We start from the raw sequence: 20729 nt of genomic DNA on the forward strand, positions 1-20729 counted from the left end.
TCAACAATTTTTTTAGTCTTGCAATAGGATAACACTGGTCTGACTGGACAAAGAACAAAGCAGAGAAGGCAAGCTGATCAGTGGCAGCATTTTGTTTGGAGTCTTTCAACCATTTTTTCCCATTTTGGTACATACCCAAATTGACAGTAAAATCTCTATCCATGTTCTCTTTCACATTTTTCGTCAGGTGACAAAGAAAAGTATATACACACATCATTAAGAACACTGATGATTAAAAACCATTTCTGTATCCTTTCTGGGCCAAACAAAAATAACATTTGGATTGCTTTCGGTTATATTACATATTTTATGTTACCTGTTTTACATAAATAGGTTATCATTCCCAGCAATCTCTCCCCTAGTTCAGTAAACCCTCATTATGTGGTCAATGTTTAGCTAGATCATCATGGCTTCTCTTTTTACTGCATGGACCAAAGGTCCTTTACATACCGCAGTCCTGTAAGACATCTCAAAGAAGGGCAAGCACTCTTCCTTAAGGTAAGGTACGAATATATTTACACATTAAAGCGTTAAAAAGAGTTCTGCGCAGTGAGCCTTCATATACGTACATCAGACAACAGTCATCTTACATCCATTAACAGAGGAACTTCTTATCCTATGGAAATGCAAGACTGGATGTTAACAGTGCCGCGGAACTGTGACAAATTGTCGGGAGTACTATCTGTAACAGGACTGAGCCGCTCATTTAGCTGTAGTCCTTCATGCCTTCCATGTCACTGTCAAGTTCTCAAAGAAAATAGGCATACTGGAAGATAGTCACGCTTCATCATTTGCCTTAGAAAATGGTTTGTAAGAAGTTGGATGGGCCTCATTGTATTCCTGCGAAAGCAACCGCACTTATACAGACGGAATCAAATCTACCTGAAATGAATTAATGACATTATAATGCCCATTGACATTTTAACCTCAAATTACGTATTACAATAATGGTGGTGGGATATTAGATGAAAAACATACTTTGGCGTTTTTCAACAGTTAGTGAACAACACGTTTGGTCACCAAGTCCACAAGATCATGATGTTCCCTAGACCATGTGATCGGTCCTTGAGGACAATAATTATTGTGCAGTGCAGTAGTAGATTACTCCTGGGCCAGGCTAGTCAGCTTACAACACGCTTTCCACCACAGCTGCTCCATGTTACTACACTACATGCTCACATGGGTGACAGGCGGAGTGGAGCACCTCTTATCTCGTTCCAAAAATCAGAAGAATATTGATTCCCTTGCTTCCCTTCTTGGAGCCAGCGCACGTACAGTGGGATTTAGGCATACATGTGATAGTGCTTAAAATGCAACATCCACACTACACTACAAACGCATGCATGCGCACACACACACACACATAAACACACACACACACATAAACACACACACACACACACACACACACACACACACACACACACACACACACACACACACACACACACACACACACACACACACACACACACAGGATCATTCTGTGTTTACTATTATTAAAGTTCAAATGCACATCTGTGCTTATAACTGTAGGGCTCCATTTTTCTACCAGGCTGAAAAACATTTCTCCGGAGAGGATGATAAGGCAAAAAAAACAAAAAAAACAGTGTTACTTTGTGTGAGTTAGCAGCAGACACCATGGGTGAGTAGGAGATGACAACAACAACAGCCAAGCACAAACACACAGCAGTGGAGGCAAAGGCATGGGAATGAGTGAGCAACACAGAACACAGGAGCAGTGGAAGACATCGTGCCTAATAAAGCAAGAGGTCTCCCAGACAAAGACACTCTTTGTACTGGCCCTTCATAGACTATGCTCTTACTGTGCAGCGCTATGCCTTACTCTCCGAAGGGTAGGGAGGTGAGGGTGGTGGTGAGGGTCGCGCTCTCTGTCTCTGTCTCTATCTCTCTCTCTCTCTCATAATTCCAGCTAGTAGAAACCAACTCCATGAGTGGATCTGCTGACAACGCCTTCACAAGGGAGGATAGCGAGATCCTAAGTAACACTCCGTGACAAGCGTCAGAGGATTTCGGTCGGGATTGACAATCCATTTGGCTTCATGTCCATCTAGTCTGTGGTGTGGCTATAGGAAGATGCGACTGTGTATTGCTAGGAAGTCATGCGGTTGTAACGTGAAACTCGAAACCTGAAGTCCGTTTCCTTTCTGTTACATGACAGCAGGTAAAGAAGAGATCATGGCTTTGTGCGTAATGCTACTAGTATGTTTGGGAGCACTAGCAATTCCAACTGCTGAGTCACAGGTAAGAGGGTTTTTTTTACATTGAAATGACAGGGCGAATGGTACATGGTACATGGCGGATATACTGTGTGTAATTGAAGTCATAAGACCATGCTCAGTGAACAGGCCATACTTGAATTCCTCATGCTGTAAAACTGTGACCTCACTATCTTTCACAGCACCACCTACAGTATTCACATCTTGTTATATATATGAGCCTGTTTTTAAAGTGAGATTTGACCATTTGAAAGATTCGATGTCTAAGATGAACTTTGATAACTTTTCCCAATTTCATTTGGGCTACACCATGGGCTGATAATAAATACATCATGCAATTATCATACGGATCCGAAATGTGCCTTCTCTGCCTCAACTGCATACTCTGCTAAGCACTAAAACTAATCTCTTTCATTTCAGGATACTGTAGACGTCTCCAACAAAACACTAAAAACCATTCCAAACGATCTACCTGCAAACATCACAAAACTAATACTGAGCAACAACTCCATAAAACTTTCGAGCCTAGATATGGATACTCTGGCCACCTATGAGAGCCTGACAGAACTCGCTCTTGACGGCAACCTCATCGCCACTCTGCCTGACAACCTGCTCTCCACCCTCTCACCCAAACTGAGGATCCTGAACCTCTCTCACAACAGCATCAGCATGCTGCAGCCCAAGGCCTTGAATGGGTCAGCTGCACTGACTGAGTTGGATCTCTCCTACAACCACATAGCATCTCTACCACCTGAGCTGTTCACTGGGTTGCCCGGCCTGAAGACGATCCACCTAAAGAGCAACCTTCTCCAGACCATGGAGCTGGAAGCAAGCGTGGCAGGGGAACATTTAAAACAGCTGACTCTGGAGGACAACCCTTGGGACTGTTCCTGCAAGTTTGTCAGTATCATGAAATGGTTTACCGGTTCTGGTTTACTGAACGGTAAGTGTCAATACATTATAATACGTTTTTAATCCAAAGCGGTTTACAGTTAGGTCTGCTGTTAGTTATTTAAGTTAATCAGGGTTTCTCCCAGCACATTATTGCTAAGGCCACCTTGACAAGAAACACCTACCACCTTGACTAGGTCCCCTGAAAAGATAAAGATTTCATGTTGTGAATGTAATTTCTAAAGTTGCTTAGCCAAAAAAAAACCACCCCACCACCTTACTTAACAAAAAATCTTCGGGAAACACTGAAGAGTATTAGTTACTATACAGTGGAGATCCTGGAACAATGTAGAGTGAAGAGGTGTTTCATTAAGCCATTCAGTTGCAGTTGGCATCTTAAGTAATTTTGTATACAACAACAAAGCACTGTAATTTCCCATATTTATTTCCAAACTGGACAAAAGCAGATAGGTTGCTTTGAGTTATTAGGGAATTCCCCCATATCAATTACACAAGGAATTCATGGAATTTACATCTGACATTACAAAAATGATCACAACACAGTCCTACCGACCTATCCCCAATAGTCTGCCAAGGCTGCCATCTACTGGCATAAAAGCTCAGTGCAAAAGCATGTGTAATCTACGTAACTGGAACAATGCTGGTCACACTACAAAAACATAGCATTTTAAAATGGCCAAATTGTTGATTCTTCCTTTTTCTACGTTTTCAACTATGCATTTTGAACAGATACAAAAGCCAAATGTTCAACTCCACAAGAGCTGCTTGGCAAAAGCATACTCAATGACGATGCCTGTTCCGAGTCAACCCAGGCACCAACTACCACAGCCTTTGCTAGACAGAGCACTACCACCACCACCACAACCACCACCACCACGACAACAAGCACAACGAGCAGCATACCACCGAAACCCAGCAATGACAGCCAGTCAAACAAAGGTAAGAAGGAAAAACATTTCAATTCTTAACTCGTGGGACAGATTGCTACATTACTACGTTTCCTCCAGAAATGCCGTCCCCCCACATCTCCTTCTATAGTGTTTTTGAGACATATTTGAGCATCATTGTGAGACAAGCAAAATATAATCACTATCTCTCTGTCCTATCTGTTACATATCTAGATTCAGTGGGTCAAGAAGATGGTGGCAGCGGTGGCGAGGGGACCACTGGTAGCGGGGGCATGCCGTCGGTGGGGAACACCTGGAAGCTTCTGGTGGGGGTGGTGGTGATCGCCCTCAGCACGTCTATGGTCATTGTGTGTGCTGTCAAGTCCCCCTCTTGGTACAAGCTGCTCTTCAACTACCGCCACCAGCGTCTACGAGAGGAAGGGGGCCCCGGCAACATCTGGGCAACTGGCCGCTACTCTAACTTCAGCCTGGAGACCGAGCAGACGGACACTAGTGTGGACTGCGTCTGTGACATGCAGGAGATGGAGGAGGAGGATGACGATGAGGATGAGGACGGCTTCATAGAGGACCGATACATAGAGCCAGGGGACTACAAGGGGGACTACAAGGAGCAGACGAGCCCTGAGGAAGAGTGGATGGAGTGATGGAGTAGAGGGCTATTCATTCGGACCAAAAACAGACTCATATGGCAGAGGACAAGGCCTCGTGTGAAATGTTAGAAGAGAGCCATCATGAGACAGTGTTTAAAGATGGGCTCTTCAAGGACGTGTTTGCGTTTACAACACAAATCAGTGTTGTAACTAGCGCCATCAATGCAGTTTCACCGATTTCTTACTGCATTTCCCTAATGCAAAAGAAGAAAAAAAAACAATCCTATATGAAATGTTGAAAAATGCCAACTCAACGGCGGTATCTCAACCATGGCATGGACTGTAACTATTGTTTATTGCTTATGGAAAACACTGGAGCAAAAGAGCGCTTTTGAGTTGCACATGATCATGAAGGATGCTGAGGGGAACCACATTGTTGTTTTCAGAAAAGCAACCAGGACTTCATTGTTTTAATGTCATATTTAAGCATTGTTGAAAGTGCATTCATTATTTAAAGCCTATAAGTTAGGGCAGGAGCAGCTCACAGAATACAGTGCAAGATTTGAACTGCTTTAAAGCAAATGCCTATTATTGGTTGATTGAATTTTTCTAGAATTTGGATGAGTAAAACTCAACTTGCAATAAGTAAAACTACTATCAAAAGGACATTTTCATAATAGCCTGATTGAAACCTGCCTTTGTGCTAGTCTTTGTGCTAGTCTGCTAGATAATCATCTGCCTATGGTGTTTGTCAGGGTTTCCTTTAATTAGCATGGTTTACTCTGGTGATATTGCTACCATGTCAAAGCGTCAAACACAGTCGAGCACACACAAACGCCTTTGCAAGATCCTTGTGTGACTACTGAATTCACATGCACACCCAGGTATCCTAATAAGCAGATAGAGCAGCATGGCTAAGCCAATAGTACTATTCTTTCAAACTCGCCTTCCAGTGCAAACTAAAACACTAATACAACAGCCACCATTGATGCATTGTCAGAATGTACATGAGATACTGTATGTTTTCTCAGGGTATTGCTAGGGGGTATTTTCTGGTATTCTGGTTTGTGCCAATTGAGATCAATGCTTCTAAAAAGGGCTTCTAGAAGTAATTTAAGTGATGAGAACAATTGCATACCAAAGGTATGCAAAACACAGTTTGATCAGGCCTCACTCAAAATGAAATAATAAACCTCTCTATGTCAAACACTTTGATCATACTTACCCCCTCCTCTCTGTAAATATCCCATCAATGCTCAAGGCCTCTCTGTCATTCTGGGCTTTGAGCTGGGGAAATAAATAAAGTGAGTATAAAATCAGTACATGGGTGGTTGACGTTTAAGGGCGTAACGCAAAAAAAAAAAAAGTTTTTCCAATTCCTGAAAAAAATGATGGAAAAAATTGGAAAAAAAATAGAAAAAAATAAAGCACTTAGCAGTCCGTGGAATTTCGCCTTATTTTTGCCATTTATGGGAAAATGTGTCCTGCATCAACACATTTCATAGGCATGTCACACCGCAGGAAAATGAAGTCACGCCACAGGAAATTCACTGCATTATGGCCATTTTAATCCTTTTGCATACATGACTGACATCTGAGCTCATGCTAACTTGATAATGATATTGTGTTTAATCTTAATATGTGTTTTCATTTATAAAAAACTTTTTTTCCTTCTATAAGAGCAGTCACACCACAGGACACCATAAAATGAACCTAAGCATTGCGTGACAGAAACATTGCAATATGAAGACATATTAAGAGGTTAATAGTCACCATAAACTTCCACAGCACTCTCCAATAACTGAGGTACTGACTGGTTAGGAGCCAGTCTTTAAGACCCTTGTAGTTGGCCTTGCAGCTGCCCATTCACAAACATTGACATACATGTCACCCCACAGGACGCAATTTGTGTTACGAAATTGAACTTGTAGTTAATATAATATTACTGTCTTGAGTTTTTTTCACATTCACATATCTTAATATAAAGTTAATAATTATGCAATCATGCCAAATGCTTCATACATTATTCAAAATGTTGTTGGGTAATTTATATATATATTATATTCCAGGTTTCATTAATGTTACAGCCCCACCGCAGGATATTTGAGATATAAACCTTACATAAATCTTGACAAAAATGTTTGTTCTCATCAAAGACTAATATGAAACATAATATACCACATCTTCGTTCATTGACATTTGTTTTTTAAAGGAAAAATAACAGTTTTGTCGTTTTTTAACCAATGTTGCGAAAATTACAAGGCGTCACGTCTCCCACCCACATACGCTAATATTCACAACATGTATGTATGTTGTTAATATATGTACAGTATGCTCATGACAGCAAAATGGAAGCACCACGTACCATGTTACAGTCATTCACAACCTCATCCATCTCAGTGTTGGTGTTCAGTTTGTCAACAAGCTGGAATTTTAAAAGAACAGAGTAATGGTTACCAAGTTACAGAGTTCATTGATTCATGTGCCACAATTTCTCTCTTAATTGGATGCACAATATTACCATATTGTAATCTGCCAACTGGCCCTGCAGATCTTTGATTTCATCCACCAGAACTTCAGCTCTGTAAGAGATGAGAGAATTTGTATTTTATTTTAGTTAGTATTGCCATTTATTGAGGTTCGGCTTCAATGTCCTCTTCAACACACGTATAATCAATGAAGACAATATTTTGCATACCTTTTCTCATATGAAAGGTAAACAGAGTTCTCCTGGTTGAAGGTGTCAATCTCCTTTTGCAGTTTACTGCATTCTGTTGATAGTTCGTTGATTTTACTCCTAGTAAACACAAAGATGATCATGGATTAACCAGAGTTGATACTGCTGACAGACTGACTCACTGCTATTCAGGAAAAATCAGAAATACTAATCATTCAATGCACTAACCTTAGTAAGCCCAGGTAGTAGGACTTGTCTAGAATTTGTCGTTGTGGACCTGTTGATCAAGCCAACACATTTCAGATATTGTCACATACAAACTATGTATCCTATTTCAGATTCAGATCACAGAGGATCGATGAAAAGCTAATGTCCTTGAGCAGGCAGTGTGCACATACAAAAAAACTGGTGAATGATGTACAAACAAACACAGGAGCTAGTGTTTGTAGTTGATTTATAGTAGAATACCCAGATTATGAGATGTGATGTTATAATTAACCACACAGTTGAGTAACACCACCAAGTGGCCAGCTGGGTTTATTATTCACCTTTCATTCCAGTCTTCATGCCGCTGAGACCCTGCTGGGTGACGGGCCGGTCGGCCACTTTTATCTGGGCTGACAGGACACCTGGGGTGGCTATGGGACCCCCCCTCGTCCCGGGCCGGCCTGTCCCTGGCACCATCTGTCAGGAAAGAATAGCAGCAACGTCATCATCATTTGCCTTAGTAACACCTGAGCATTTCACACAGATGAGGATTCTGTCTGCAACATTAAGTTTGGTGACCAGATTCAAGCTAAATGTCTTGCCACGTCAACAGAATTGATAGGATATTTTCTTACAATTCTTAGAATATCACAAACATTAAATGAGCAATCAGAACAGCAAAGTACAGAAAGGACACGCAGCCATGAACACAGAACTCAGACAGTGAACAGTAGACAGTATCCAGCAGACAACTGTCATGCAGAGATAATTACTTACACCTGTGGCAACTCGGACGGCAGTCTGTGGTGCCCGGCTGGCTGTTGGTGGTCTTCCTGTGCCTGGCACAAGGGACCCACCTCGACTCATGGGTCTGCTGGATGGAGGTCGCTGACTTGCCATGTCAGGTAAGCTAGCTGGGAAATGGTAACGGTAAAAGCAACACATAATAATCTCGGGTTTAGAAAAACAATATCAAGTACAAACACAGTGTCGAGTTCATAGAAGTGCATGGTATGCTGGTGGTTTGCAGTGCTAAATTTACTGACTCGTGAACATTCTGATTAGCCAGCATCATCACCACAGCCCATACTGTACTGTACATTAGCTAGCGACACGGACTCGTCTTTCGGTCGTACAAAATAAAGTACTTTCCCTGAATAAGCATCACCTTATATGTATCCCAACAGAGAACTTGCTTTCTTACTGCAGTCCAACTGTAATAAATTAACTACAGCTAACATTAATGCAAATGTTTAGCTAAACTGTTGTGATATGAAATAGCTAATTGGTTAGAAGTCAATTTCATGCAAAATGCACATTACATGATTGCCCCTCCACTGCCTTATTAGAAAAGCTGTGCTGTTAAGCAAGGCGTCGAAAAGAAAGCTTTATTTTACCTAGATTCGGCTAACGCTACTTTCCTCCTAGCTTTCTGCTTGCGTCTTGAGTCCTTGTTTCGTTGCTCAGCAACCTGTGGAGGACTGCCATCACGTGCAACTCTGCCCCCTTGTGGAGTCTGATGAAGGTGATAGGCTTGCTAGAATCTCGAGAGAATCTCTGCTAGAACATTTTTTTTTACTGTAGGACTACTTCTGCAAAAATAATAATAATAATAATAAAAATAAAAAACACTGGTGAAGTTTTCTAAATGATGAAATTACCAAGTTTTAACAATTACAATACTTAATAAAACATGTGATGAAAATGGGAACATTCAGTCTAGGCATATTGGAATTAACAGAGGGGGGCGCTGCAGGTTTAGTTAAGCATAGTTGCTTTGTGTTTATAAGGTTGGGGGGAGCTTAATTAAGTCTATCAACATTGACAATCATTTTCCTGAGATGAGGCTTACTTCAAGCAAATTATGGTTTGTATACCAGCTGAAAACAAGGTCATTCAGCTTTCAATCTGACTTACAAAAGTGTTTCAAATAAAGTTAGGGTTGCCTACACCTCTGATTTTGTCCACTCAGTATTTGCAAAAGGGTATGATGACTGGTTGGGTGGTTTCTGATTGTCTACAAACCTGCGTTCAGTGCTACCCATGCACTTGCCTCACTTGAGTGGGGATTTGAAATGTAATGCGCATGTTCATAGTGCTCCGCCTTGTTCCACTGGGATAATCGTCTTCCACTGTGAGAAACTTGGCCCGTCCATGAATTACATTTGATCTTATTGTATTTCTGGTCCTCGGTATGGACTCTCAAAAAGTAAGTTGCTCCAATGTATTTATTGCATGCTAACATTGTTGCACTCTCTACCACAGAATTCGCTGTTTGGAATTATGAGTGTTACATTGTAGCCTATCGTTCAGCTGAAGCTTGCTCCGCTAGTTGGTGGAACGCTAGCTTCCCAGCAGTTGGAACTTGTCATGCAGCCAGTTATATTGTAGCCCATCTTGTCAGATTGTTATGTTATATACGCTGTGCACGGATATTAATGGAGACTACAGCGTGTTGTCATCCTGTTTGACCTTATACTACTCTGTTAGCGGCCACTGTCTTCTGGGTTTCTGTGGTCGACGCCAGGTTATTCCCACAAATATGACAGCAAAGTGTAGGGCTATCTGCAGTCATCTTCTTGGCTGTACCACCAATCAAACCACCAATTGCGCTAAACGTGAACATTATTTTTCCTTACTGTATATTTTTGTTAGCATTACTGGATTGCATAGCCTGTGCTTCATGGGAACGTTTGGCTGTGCGTTTGACTCAGGACCTGGTATCCAGAATGGGATTTAGCTTGGTGTGCGGTGGGAAATTCAATTAAGTTATATAATATGTTATAAACTAAATCCAATATCACTGTCTCTGGAAGGCGAACAGCAACTGCTGGGACCTCCAACTCCTTTTGCAGGACAGTCATTGCCATTCCGTTACGTAGCAGGTGCATCAAGGAAAGGAGGATTGCTTTTGGAATAGAGTATTCCATTTGACCCAGAGAACTTGGTTGATGTGGTAAATCGTTTTTCACGCACGAGAGGCGATTGTATTCTATCTAGCCTTCTATCTAGCCTATTTGCATTCCGACATTTGTTTTCCTTTCCTTTAGTTCTAGAAAGAACATATGGCCTACCAGAGAACGAGAACGCAGTCTCTCATGGCAAACGTATGGTGACAATATCAGGCCTGTAACTGTAGGCTATGTTGAACTACTTAAGCTAGTTTCAGCTTCAAAGATGTATATTTTCTAAACTGAATTAGAATAACGTCGGTAAACAATGGCACAACACTGTGGCCACTGTCTGGAAGAATGACATCACTCAGCCTTGGGCAAAGGAGATGGCTGACAACCCAAACAACACTATTCCACATGATTCAAATGGCAGCATATGTCTTTGGAGTAATATGTGAGTCGTTGAAAGATACTAGCACTCTTCATTCTTGAGTGTTTAAAGGGACACTGTGCAGGAAATAGTCAAAAAAGGTAGGCCTACTGCTCATTGAAACTGGGCTGCCTATTGCCAAATTTGATCTTTACATGAAATTTTACTAAGTAATAAACAAATATTTTCTAGTATGGTCCAAGTACAGTCATTTTTGCAGCTAAAAATGGCTATTTTTGGAAATTCAAAATTTCGGACCATGGAGGAGATCCCCCTTTTCATGTATGAGAAGTGCATCATAATGAATACCTAGAATTTGATGTTGGTGGTCAGTATTGATGAAAAAGGTAACATTAGTGAACGGGCAGCATGAATTCTGGAAATAAACACCCCAAAACTCACACAGTGTCCCTTTAAATTAATTGCTTCACCTGTATCTTTGTTGTTGGCATTGTGAGTGATCTCAGATAGATGCATTAGGCTACTATAATGACAAATGGTTAGGCATGACTTCGGGGTGTTTACTATGCTCCATATCACTCTTCCCACTTAATTTGTATCCACAGTTACAGTTTTCCCTATGTGTAGTTTTAGTCTTGATATTTGGGTGCTTGACATTTAAGGCCATAACACACTTAAAGGAGGAAACCTATTCCATTTCCTGAACAAATGGGTGGAAAAATCTGAAAAAAAAGAAAAAAATAAAGCACTCAGTGGTTCGTGGAATTTCGCTTAATTTTTTGCCATTTTTGGGAAAATGTTTCCTGTGGTGCGACATCATTGGTGTGACATTTCTCTAAGATACAATAAAATGATATTCTGCACAAACATATCCCCAATGCTATTTTCCCTTAAACCCCCACCCCACACACACACTACTACCCACCCACACCCCCACCCCCACCCACACACGCCTATGCATCGTACAGGCAGACAACTGTGATTTCATTGCATGGTTTCACTGTATTACTTGTAATAATTGTGTGAATGTGACAAATAAATCTCCTGGTATCCTTATATCCTTGCATGATGCATGAAAAATAAGTGAGGATTGAGTAACACAATGCCTAAGCATGTCACACCACAGGACAGGAAGTCACACCACAGGAAATTCACTGCATTGTGGCCATTTTAATCCTTTTATATTCGTGACTGACCTCCAAGCTCATGCTAACTAGATAATGATATTGTGTTTAACCTTAATATGTGTTTTCACTCATAAAAAAAAATCCTTCCATATGAGCAGTCACACCACGGGACACCCTAAATTAACCTAAGCATTGTGTGACAGAAACATTGCAATATGTAGACCTATTAAGAGGTTAATAGTCACCTTAAACTTCCACACCACTCTCCAATAACTGAGGTATAACTGGTTAGGAGCCTGTCTTTAAGACCCTTGTAGTTGGCCTTGCAGCTGCCCGTCCACAAACCTGACTTGCATGTCACCCCGCAGGACGCAATTTGTGTTACGAAATTTAACTTGTAGTTAATATTACTGTATTGAGTTTTTTTCACATTCATATTTTTTAATATAAGGTTAATATTTATGCAATCATGCCAAATGCTTTATGAATGATTCAAAATGTTGTTGGTTTATTTTATAGCTGTATATATTCCAGGTTTTATTAATGTTACAGTCACACCACAGGACATTTGACATATAAACCTTTCCATAAATCTGAACAAAAACAAAATCTTCTCATCTAAGACTAATATGAAGCATGATGTACCACATCTTCTTTCATTTGCATTTGTTTATCAATTTTGTAGGTTTTTACTAAGGTTACGTAAAAACAGGGCGTCATGTCAACCACCCATTTCCAAAATGGAAAGTTCAACCCTAGTCTTCCTGTTGCCTCTGGCGGTGTGAGGGGGAGGTATGAAACTACCAGCTTTGGTCTATTGGTGGCCTCCATTCATTCCATGAGCCTGGCTCATAAGCCTGTATTACGTTGCACAGTTTGGTGGTGGTTTCCCATGCCATAGCCTAGTTGTAGCACTGATGTAATAGATCTGTTTTATGTTGTACCTAATAAGCATCAGGCGAGACGTGTAAATATTGCCCTTCAACTATGTGTGGTTGGAGAAAAGCATCTGCAAAGTGTGGTAACCAACTTTACACTCACGGCAAACATATTTTGATTGCCTTGGTTGACTTGTCCATCAAGACACTGACTTGAGGTCGTGGTGCATTTAAAATCATGTAGACTTATCTTAGTACCGTGTTCATACTGAATGTCATCAAACTTTTGTGTATTACTAACAGTGCCTCTTAAATTGTGTATGCGTCAGTGGCCTCATTTGCATGAGACGTTTAATTCAGAATTAGCTCAATTCAATTCTGAATAAAGCTTAATTCCCCTTTGAAACATCCTTTAACCACTTCACAATTCAGAATGTAATGAAAGTGCAATGTAAACTCGATGGAACTATTTAATTCTGAATTATTCATTCTGCGTGCGTGCGTGTGCGTGTGTGACCGTGCACGTGCGCAGAGAGAGGTCCAGGTAGGTTAGTCAGCAGCAGCATAAATAGGAGTGAATGCGGGCCAGGCCCTGAGCCAGGGGATGGTATTGGTGTCTGGTTCAGCCATGTTGTGGTGTGTGTGTTTGGCCCTGTGTTTGTTTCTTGGATGCAGTGTTGTGGTTACAGTTGCGACCCTGCAGATCATTTTTTCTGCCAGCTGTATAAATTTGTTCTTCTGTGTTCTATTGTACCAGGGTTTCCCCCTGCACTTTATAGTTTAGGCCACTTTGACAACAAACGCCCCCCCACCTTGACTTTGTCCCCTGAAGAGAGAGATTTTTTTGTATTAGGAAGTACTTTCTAAAGTTCCTTTACAAAGTTGTACAGGGTATTTGTTTTTGGAAGTGTCGCATCATATATCATATGAAGTGGCACAATACAGCATAACGTTTCTAATCATGATAGTAACATCTCTCTGGCTGTTCCCACCCACCCACCTTGACTGACAAATGAACTGTGGGAAACACTGCATACCAAGAATGTAATCACTGAAAAAGATGTGAATTTCTGTAACTACTGTATGAACTGAAAGATATTGTAAAGTTGGCAGTGAATCAAAACAGACCTTAACAAAATTGTGTTGGGGAGAGCTTTAATATAATGAGTTTTCCTCTCTGGCAGCTTTGACTGATTACTCCCAAGGCCATAGCAGGCAGTGATGGTTGCTGTCATCCATCTTCAGTATGTGACCGAACGTAATCGCTTGTGACTAAGCTAATATTACCACATGTTAGGGTGTAATTATCCCTGGAAGTACAGGGGAATGCCAGAGAGAGATGGCTGCGCTATCTAAGAGAAACAGAACAGAGTGGTGAATATGAGAGCCATGTGCTGCTCCACAGTTCTGTTCTCTTCCACAGTCCCTTAGCCTGGCCTTACCCATGCATACGCTTCTGCTCAATTATTATTTCTCTATACGTTACAAGGTAATATAAGACCAGGTTAAGAGTCCATCAGAAGCCAAATCAACTTCCATACATCTTGTAAATGTGTAGTACTACGACAATCCATTTAAAATCCAGAATCCATTCAGTTGCCTCAGGAATATCTCTAAAGGATTTCCTGAAGAAAGCGCCCGGTGATATTGTTCTTCTTGACTTTTCTTTTAGACAATCCCCTGTTTAAAGAAGGGTCTCTCTTTGCATGTCTGGAGAAAGATCTGTTTGGTCTGTTCATGAGGACTTAGCACTGAATCGCCACCGGAATGGCGTTCTCAGAATAGAACCACTTAAGTACCGCCCCTTTTACCTTACCATGTGTTTTGACCACAGCACGGCAGCACATGTATTATATAACCTCATTAGCGAGATTGCTGGTTAATGTCTCAGATGAAGTATGATAGTCTTTGACAGGCCATAGAACAGCAGGGCCCCATATGACAAGGATTCATGTTTTCACATCCCTTACAACCGGTTAAGACACTAATTTAATTGATGGTGTTTATTACTATACTCTATACATGGTATGATACCAATACACACTTTTGATCTCCTAACTCCCTTAGAGAGTTTCATTTTAACAGTGGCAGATTGATCACCTGTATCACACTGTTTTTATTATTTCTGAATGCATTTCTTCTGGTAATGGCCTAAACCTGGTGTCGCCTCGCGGCTATAGATAGCAGAGAGGCCTAATCCCTAAATCTATCTAATCATGCCGACTGTGCTGCCGCTGCTGTTGTGATCCACTCTCACTTAAGGCCACTGATGTAGTGGAATAGCAGGCCCTACTCCACTCCACTCAGAGCAGCGTGGTGGCGTCACATCTCGCAGTGTATCAGGTTCCATTCTTTACTACGCAAGGGGGTGAATTGGACCCCTGTGTCGCTTGCTGATCACCCCCCTACCCCTGCCCCACTTGACACACACACACTCACACATGTGCATGCATGGGCTCACAGACACACACATGCATGTGCACATGACAGACTTCTGATAACCCCTCCTGACCAGGTTAAGAGTCCATCAGAAGCCAAATCAACTTCCATACATCTTGTAAATGTGTAGTACTATGACAATCCATTTAAAATCCAGAATCCATTCGGTTGCCTCAGGAATATCTAAAGGATTTCGTGAAGAAAACGCCCGGTGATATTGTTCTTCTTGACGGTTCTTTTAGACGATCCCCTTTAAGTTTAAAGAAGGGTCTCTCTTTGCATGTCTGGAGAAAGATCTGGAGAAAGATCTGTTTGGTCTGTTCATGAGGACTCCTGACCAAGACACACACACACACGCACACACGCACACACGCACACACACGCACACAAAGCCATTCACCCCAACATGTGCATAATTAATCATCTCTCAGGGCCAGATGGACATATCTGGGTGGACATGAGGAGTGCAAATAAGACCACACCTTGCTTTGTGTTCAGGGAGGCCTATTCACTTCCACGGCGGATACCTGATATGCCTTTGAATACATAGCTGGTCATGGACTCACACAGGCCTTCACATCTGATTTGGTCACATGAGGCACCACCCTCCTTCTATCCATTTCATTTGCCTGGAGGGCAAGCTGTGTGGTGACGTATTGGCTTTCTTGTACAGTTGGTGTCTATTGGATTCTCATTAGGGCCTACTAGTAACTCGTGCTGTTCCATCAATATGTTGCTGGTAACTGTGGGAACTTAATATTGTGGTTCACAAACAGTACTGTACATAGAAAATATACTCTGTAACTTAATATTTATAATAATAATATTGCTTAATATATTACAGTCTACATTTCTGATTCTGTTTTTGTATTTTTTAAGTATTATTTCCTATTACACCGGGGAAACTTTAAACAAAACAAAAAAACAGGCACTTGTTTTTTCTGTAAAGAAAACAGCACACACCCATATAGCCACATGTAAACATGCCCAGGGAATAATTTACGGCCTCTCAGTCCTACCCCTCTGTGCCTGCTACTCTGAGTGAAGAGAGCCATAGGGCTTTCTGATGCACTGGCACGACAAGTGGAACATAATCCTGGTAGTTAGGGTTTCACGTCAGTGAAAGAGAAAACGTCCCAAAGCAGTCAGTGCGCTCACTGTGGAGCTCTCGCTGTTAAGGCAGAGACTCAGGGTTCTGGGAGACTTGAGTAGTGTCTCTTTAGCCTAGCTTAACGCTTCCTCTCAGCATGAGCCCATCCACGAGCTGTAGTTGTTGAAAGGAATGTTAGTGGAGTCAACACTATTATATTAAGGTGCCTAATGTTAGCAAATGCTGATTTTTACTACAGAAAAAACCTTCGCAACTTTTCCTCGGATGTTGACTCTCTGTATTGCTCAACTGTTTTTGTAAGCCATTCAGCACTTTTGGATGTAACATTTTGTCACTGGCCTTTGTCTATCATTCATTCATTCATTCATTCATTCATTCATTCATTCATTCATTCATTCATTCATTTATTCATATTCTCTCTCTCTCTCTCTCTCTCTCTCTCTCTCTCTCTCTCTCTCTCTCTCTCTCTCTCTCTCTCTCTCTCTCTCTCTCTCTCTCTCTCTCTCTCTCTCTCTCTCTCTCTCTCTCTCTCTCTCTCTCTCTCTCTGGCAGTATATTGTACCAGCATACTGTCCTGTTATGTACACTGTCTGTCCTCCCCATTCACAAGTCTCTCACAAACACACACAAGCCCACGTGTTTTCCACACTCTCCATTGGTGATTTCCTGTGTTGTGTTTTGTTCTCCCCCCTCTTATCACTGGAAAAGCTAGTCAGTCAGTTACCGGAAGATGGTCACGCTGAGGCATTAAAGTAGACAATAAAACTCAACAGACATTAACTTTATGATAACACTCCCAGCTACCCAGTTTATCTGTTCAAAGTCCATAGAAATGCCCCATCATCATTTGCCATCGTGTATGGTTAAAGTGTAGCACACATTCAGCATGGTAAGTGCAAGTGTTTTCCTTCATATTTGCATCATATCTGGGCTGTCAGCATTGTTGTTTTTGGAATTTGTTGTCATGTGATCATTGTGGACTTGGTGCTGTGACTATTAGCTGTTTTTTCTGTAGTTCCAGCAGAACATGTGTTAGTCGAGGTGGTGGGTGTAAACCGGTGTCTGAGATATATGGCTATCATCATTGGAAAGGCCATGTTGTGCAGTTTCCTATGAAATATATGATATGAAAAGTAAATAAATGGCATATATGTACAATGTTTTGGTAAAGTAACTTTAGAAATTACATTCACAATACAAAATCTCTATCTTTTTTTGGGGATCTAGTCTAGGTGGTAGGTGTTTGTTGTGAAGGTGGCCACCTTAACTGTAAAGTGCTTGAGGAAACCCTGTTTTTGTTGTGTTGCATGTATTAGGCCGATATGGTAATATTTGACTAGAATGTCACGGTACATGTTGCTACTGTGGATGTTGCTTAGTGTGTATTCTATACAAACTCTCCTAGTATTTAAATTAGACACGTAAAAATGACTCATGTGAACAAGACTAATATGAGTCCAAACGGCCTGACAATAAAATGCTATTACAGTGTATTGGAGTGGTATTACAGTATATCTTGTCTCTCAGTGGGCAGAGCGTTGACACGGCTGCTTGATGAACTCTCACAGGAGGTACAGTGTCTGTTGACAACCCGTGCCAGGGTGCATGATGGCAGAGCAGAGCGTTGTTCTTTTTTTTCTTCTCCCCCACAAGTCCAGAGAGCGGGGGCGAGCGAGCTAGTCAGCGAGGGAGTTTGTGTGGCACGGCTGCTGGCAGTGCCCAGCCGGGCGGCTGTGCTGGCTGTTAACGCCTGATTGGCTATGTGGGCCAGCGCAACGTAGCGCTGGGCAAACGAGCCCTTTAAAGGCAGTTTCTCTGGTCATCTTTAAATACGTAGGAGAAAAAAAGAGAGGATGTGAAAATCAGCATCAAGTGATGCTGCGGTCGCTACGAATTGGGTCATGTGTGATGTCACACAGAGGCACTGTGAGATCAGATGTATGACTGTGTAATGCATGCGTGCATGCCCATGGGAATTACAATGGCATGCAGTTTCACACTTGACAGACTTCACACTTCCCAGAGACTAAGGGATGTGACGATGCCCATTTGACCTGACTTTGTGCCCATATCTGAGAGGCCCAGTCCTGTCCAGTCAAGCTTTGTGAGCCGGTAAGGGGAGGTTTTGACTTTGTCCTTAGGGAACAGTTCTTTATAACAAACAAGCATGGTTACACACAGGGCTATAAATTAACTTTTTACATCACTAACCAAATTGGCTAGTAGATGTTCAATCTTACTGTACATGCACTCACTATCAGTCAAGTGGTTAGTGAGTGGCTAGTGTTTTCACCTAGTACATATGGCCGGTTGGTGGTCATTACTTGAGAGCCCTGGTTACACAGATTTATAAAAAAAATTGTTCTGATTTTGGAAGTGCCTCGAATTTTATCCTTTTTCATAAGCCAACAAGGCAGCTGTGAGTACAGCCTCCTATTCCCAGCCTCCTGACGAGGATGCATAGGTCACTCTGTTCTGCCCACTCTGCAAGCATGTTATGTAGTTTGTAGTAAACAGCACGCCCTGTAGGGAGGCCAGGCCCTCTGCAATAAAGATTGGAGTCAAAGGTTTGAGCCATGACCCACAGTAAATACTTTGAGCACAAACACCCATTTCAAGCTTCTGAAAGGCCACTTAGGGTGTCAGGTTTTTAGTGGTGACTGAATGAGACTTTGCAGCATGTCCCATGTTTTGCCCTGCACTTACTGTACATTCAGATTTAGAAAACTTAATTGCCTTTTCTGACAGCAAATATGCATTTGGCATCACTCTTAGACAAGACAAAACAAGACGATACTACACAAAACCTTTCCTTGACAAAAACAATGAAATATCGGGTAGCATGTCATTTTTCCGATTTTTCCGATCCGTCAATATTCCGAAAATTTCCCATTGATCCTACAGCCCATTAACTCGAAATAATTAAATTAAACCCTTTGCTCCGATAGCTCAATGTTCCGACCAATGGCTGTTTGGGGTCGGTCATCATAATTCCCCAGGTCGTATGTCCTGCTCCTGTTTTCCTCAGTCAAGACTTCAGCTGCATGGGCTGCGATGAGCACATAGCCTATGTCGCTTGGTCAAGCTGTGCCCAAAACCACCCCTAAACCTTACCTTAAATGCAATGTTTCCAAGTTTTGCAATGGTGCCCTACCCAAAACCATTTCTAAGCCTAACCTGTCAGTATTGCAATGTTTCTGAGTTTTATATTTGTGCCTTGACCAAAACTTTCCCTAAACCTAACCTGTCACAGACAGCTGCATGACCACAGCGCAGAGATGACGATCATCTAAACTAAAGCAGCGTTTGGTCGGAACATTGGACTGTCGGGACAAAGATTTTCATTTTATCGGGTAAAAGGTCTGTAAGACTAAGTGCTGTAGGATCAATGGGAAATTTTCGGAATATTGACGCATCGGACCAAAGAGGCGTCGGAAAAACGAGCAGTCCACGAAATATTGCAGGTATAACAAGTGCAGCAGCATCTTTTTCATTCTGTCGCTGTAAAAGCTCCATGCATACACCTTGTGGAAAAGAAGGGAGCGTACCTATGTTCCCACGCCCCATTGGTCCCACGGCCCACTGGTCAGACAGCCCATTGGTCCCACAACCCATTGGTCCCACAGCCCATTGGTCCCACGTCACTAAGACTCTTTTCATTTTTTAGGCCCATTGGTCCCACAACCCATTGGTCCCACAATGCTTTTTTTATTAGATTTTTTAGGTCCATTGGTCCCACAACCCATTGGTCCCACAATGCTTTTTTTATTAGATTTTTTAGGTCCATTGGTCCCACAGCCCATTGGTCCCACATCACAAATACTTTTAACATGATTTTTTAGGCTCATTGCAGCCCAATGGTCCCACAGCTTAGGCCTTACTGTATGTTCCACAACTCCATGTTTCCACATTTCTGAGTAAACTAATGGTGAAAAAGGTATAAAGACATTTAACCCGATACATTGTGGCCTACACATTTTGTTAATTATTTTTTTTGTATTATTTCCTCAGCTTTTCTTTAGCTTCTTTTCCAAAAGTTAAAAAAACACCTACTACTGCACTGGTACTACTTATACTACTGCTACTACTAATAATACCAATAATGATGTGCCTTTTATGGCTGCAAAAATTGGCATATGAAATATCATTACAGTCGGGGGTGGTGCACTTGAACAGTGTCATGGTAGTAAGCTGCCATAAAATAAAATGTATTATTGTATGTTCCTAATGTAAGTTTACCGTAGTTGAGGAACATTCTCATGCAGGCTCTACATGGGCCTCCCTCACTGTGCTAAGTTACAATGAAGATACTGAGTGAAAACTTGCATTACATTTCTAATTCAGATCTTCTTTCT

General features: G+C 41.6%; 3 protein-coding genes across 5 annotated transcripts in view; 2 read left to right on the forward strand and 1 right to left on the reverse strand.

The window, feature by feature from the left end:
• The window catches only part of ift74 (intraflagellar transport 74), a 37539-nt gene extending 28523 nt beyond the window's left edge, over positions 1–9016 (reverse strand). The window contains exons 1-8 of the mRNA XM_063210989.1: positions 8932–9016; positions 8312–8448; positions 7876–8011; positions 7556–7604; positions 7349–7447; positions 7172–7232; positions 7016–7075; positions 5876–5937 (exon numbers count right to left, since the gene is read on the reverse strand). Of these exons, the coding sequence (XP_063067059.1) occupies positions 5876–5937; positions 7016–7075; positions 7172–7232; positions 7349–7447; positions 7556–7604; positions 7876–8011; positions 8312–8434 (590 nt within the window). The 5' untranslated portion in view covers positions 8435–8448; positions 8932–9016. The remainder of the gene's footprint in view (positions 1–5875; positions 5938–7015; positions 7076–7171; positions 7233–7348; positions 7448–7555; positions 7605–7875; positions 8012–8311; positions 8449–8931) is intronic.
• Positions 1722–5865, forward strand: LOC134458583 (leucine-rich repeat-containing protein 19-like). Of its 2 annotated transcripts, XM_063210992.1 has the most exons (4): positions 1722–2265; positions 2661–3183; positions 3882–4091; positions 4274–5865. In XM_063210992.1, exons 1-4 carry the CDS (start codon positions 2176–2178, stop codon positions 4702–4704), a joined length of 1254 nt encoding a protein of 417 aa, XP_063067062.1. In that variant the 5' UTR covers positions 1722–2175; the 3' UTR covers positions 4705–5865. The 2 variants fall into 2 exon arrangements, with proteins under 2 accessions (XP_063067062.1, XP_063067063.1); XM_063210993.1 differs by lacking the exon at positions 1722–2265 and having other exon boundaries at positions 2527–3183.
• Positions 9017–9566: 550 nt separating the features above from the next.
• The window catches only part of fsd1l (fibronectin type III and SPRY domain containing 1-like), a 32815-nt gene continuing 21652 nt past the window's right edge, over positions 9567–20729 (forward strand). Inside the window, exon 1 of one of the 2 annotated variants that reach the window (XM_063210991.1) lies at positions 9567–9743. In XM_063210991.1, the coding sequence (XP_063067061.1) occupies positions 9729–9743 (15 nt within the window). In that variant the 5' untranslated portion in view covers positions 9567–9728. The remainder of the gene's footprint in view (positions 9744–20729) is intronic. The other variant, XM_063210990.1, reaches the window with a different exon arrangement.

This window comes from Engraulis encrasicolus, chromosome 11, assembly GCF_034702125.1.
Source record: "Engraulis encrasicolus isolate BLACKSEA-1 chromosome 11, IST_EnEncr_1.0, whole genome shotgun sequence".
Classification (NCBI taxonomy): Eukaryota; Metazoa; Chordata; class Actinopteri; order Clupeiformes; family Engraulidae; genus Engraulis; species Engraulis encrasicolus.

Bases quoted from the DNA above. Each gene is read 5' to 3' on its own strand.
- LOC134458583 (XM_063210992.1), top strand. From the start codon at position 2,176: ATGACAGCAGGTAAAGAAGAGATCATGGCTTTGTGCGTAATGCTACTA. The intron at 2,266-2,660 runs GTAAGAGGGTTT...CTTTCATTTCAG, and splicing joins TTCCAACTGCTGAGTCACAG to GATACTGTAGACGTCTCCAA. The intron at 3,184-3,881 runs GTAAGTGTCAAT...CATTTTGAACAG, and splicing joins CGGTTCTGGTTTACTGAACG to ATACAAAAGCCAAATGTTCA.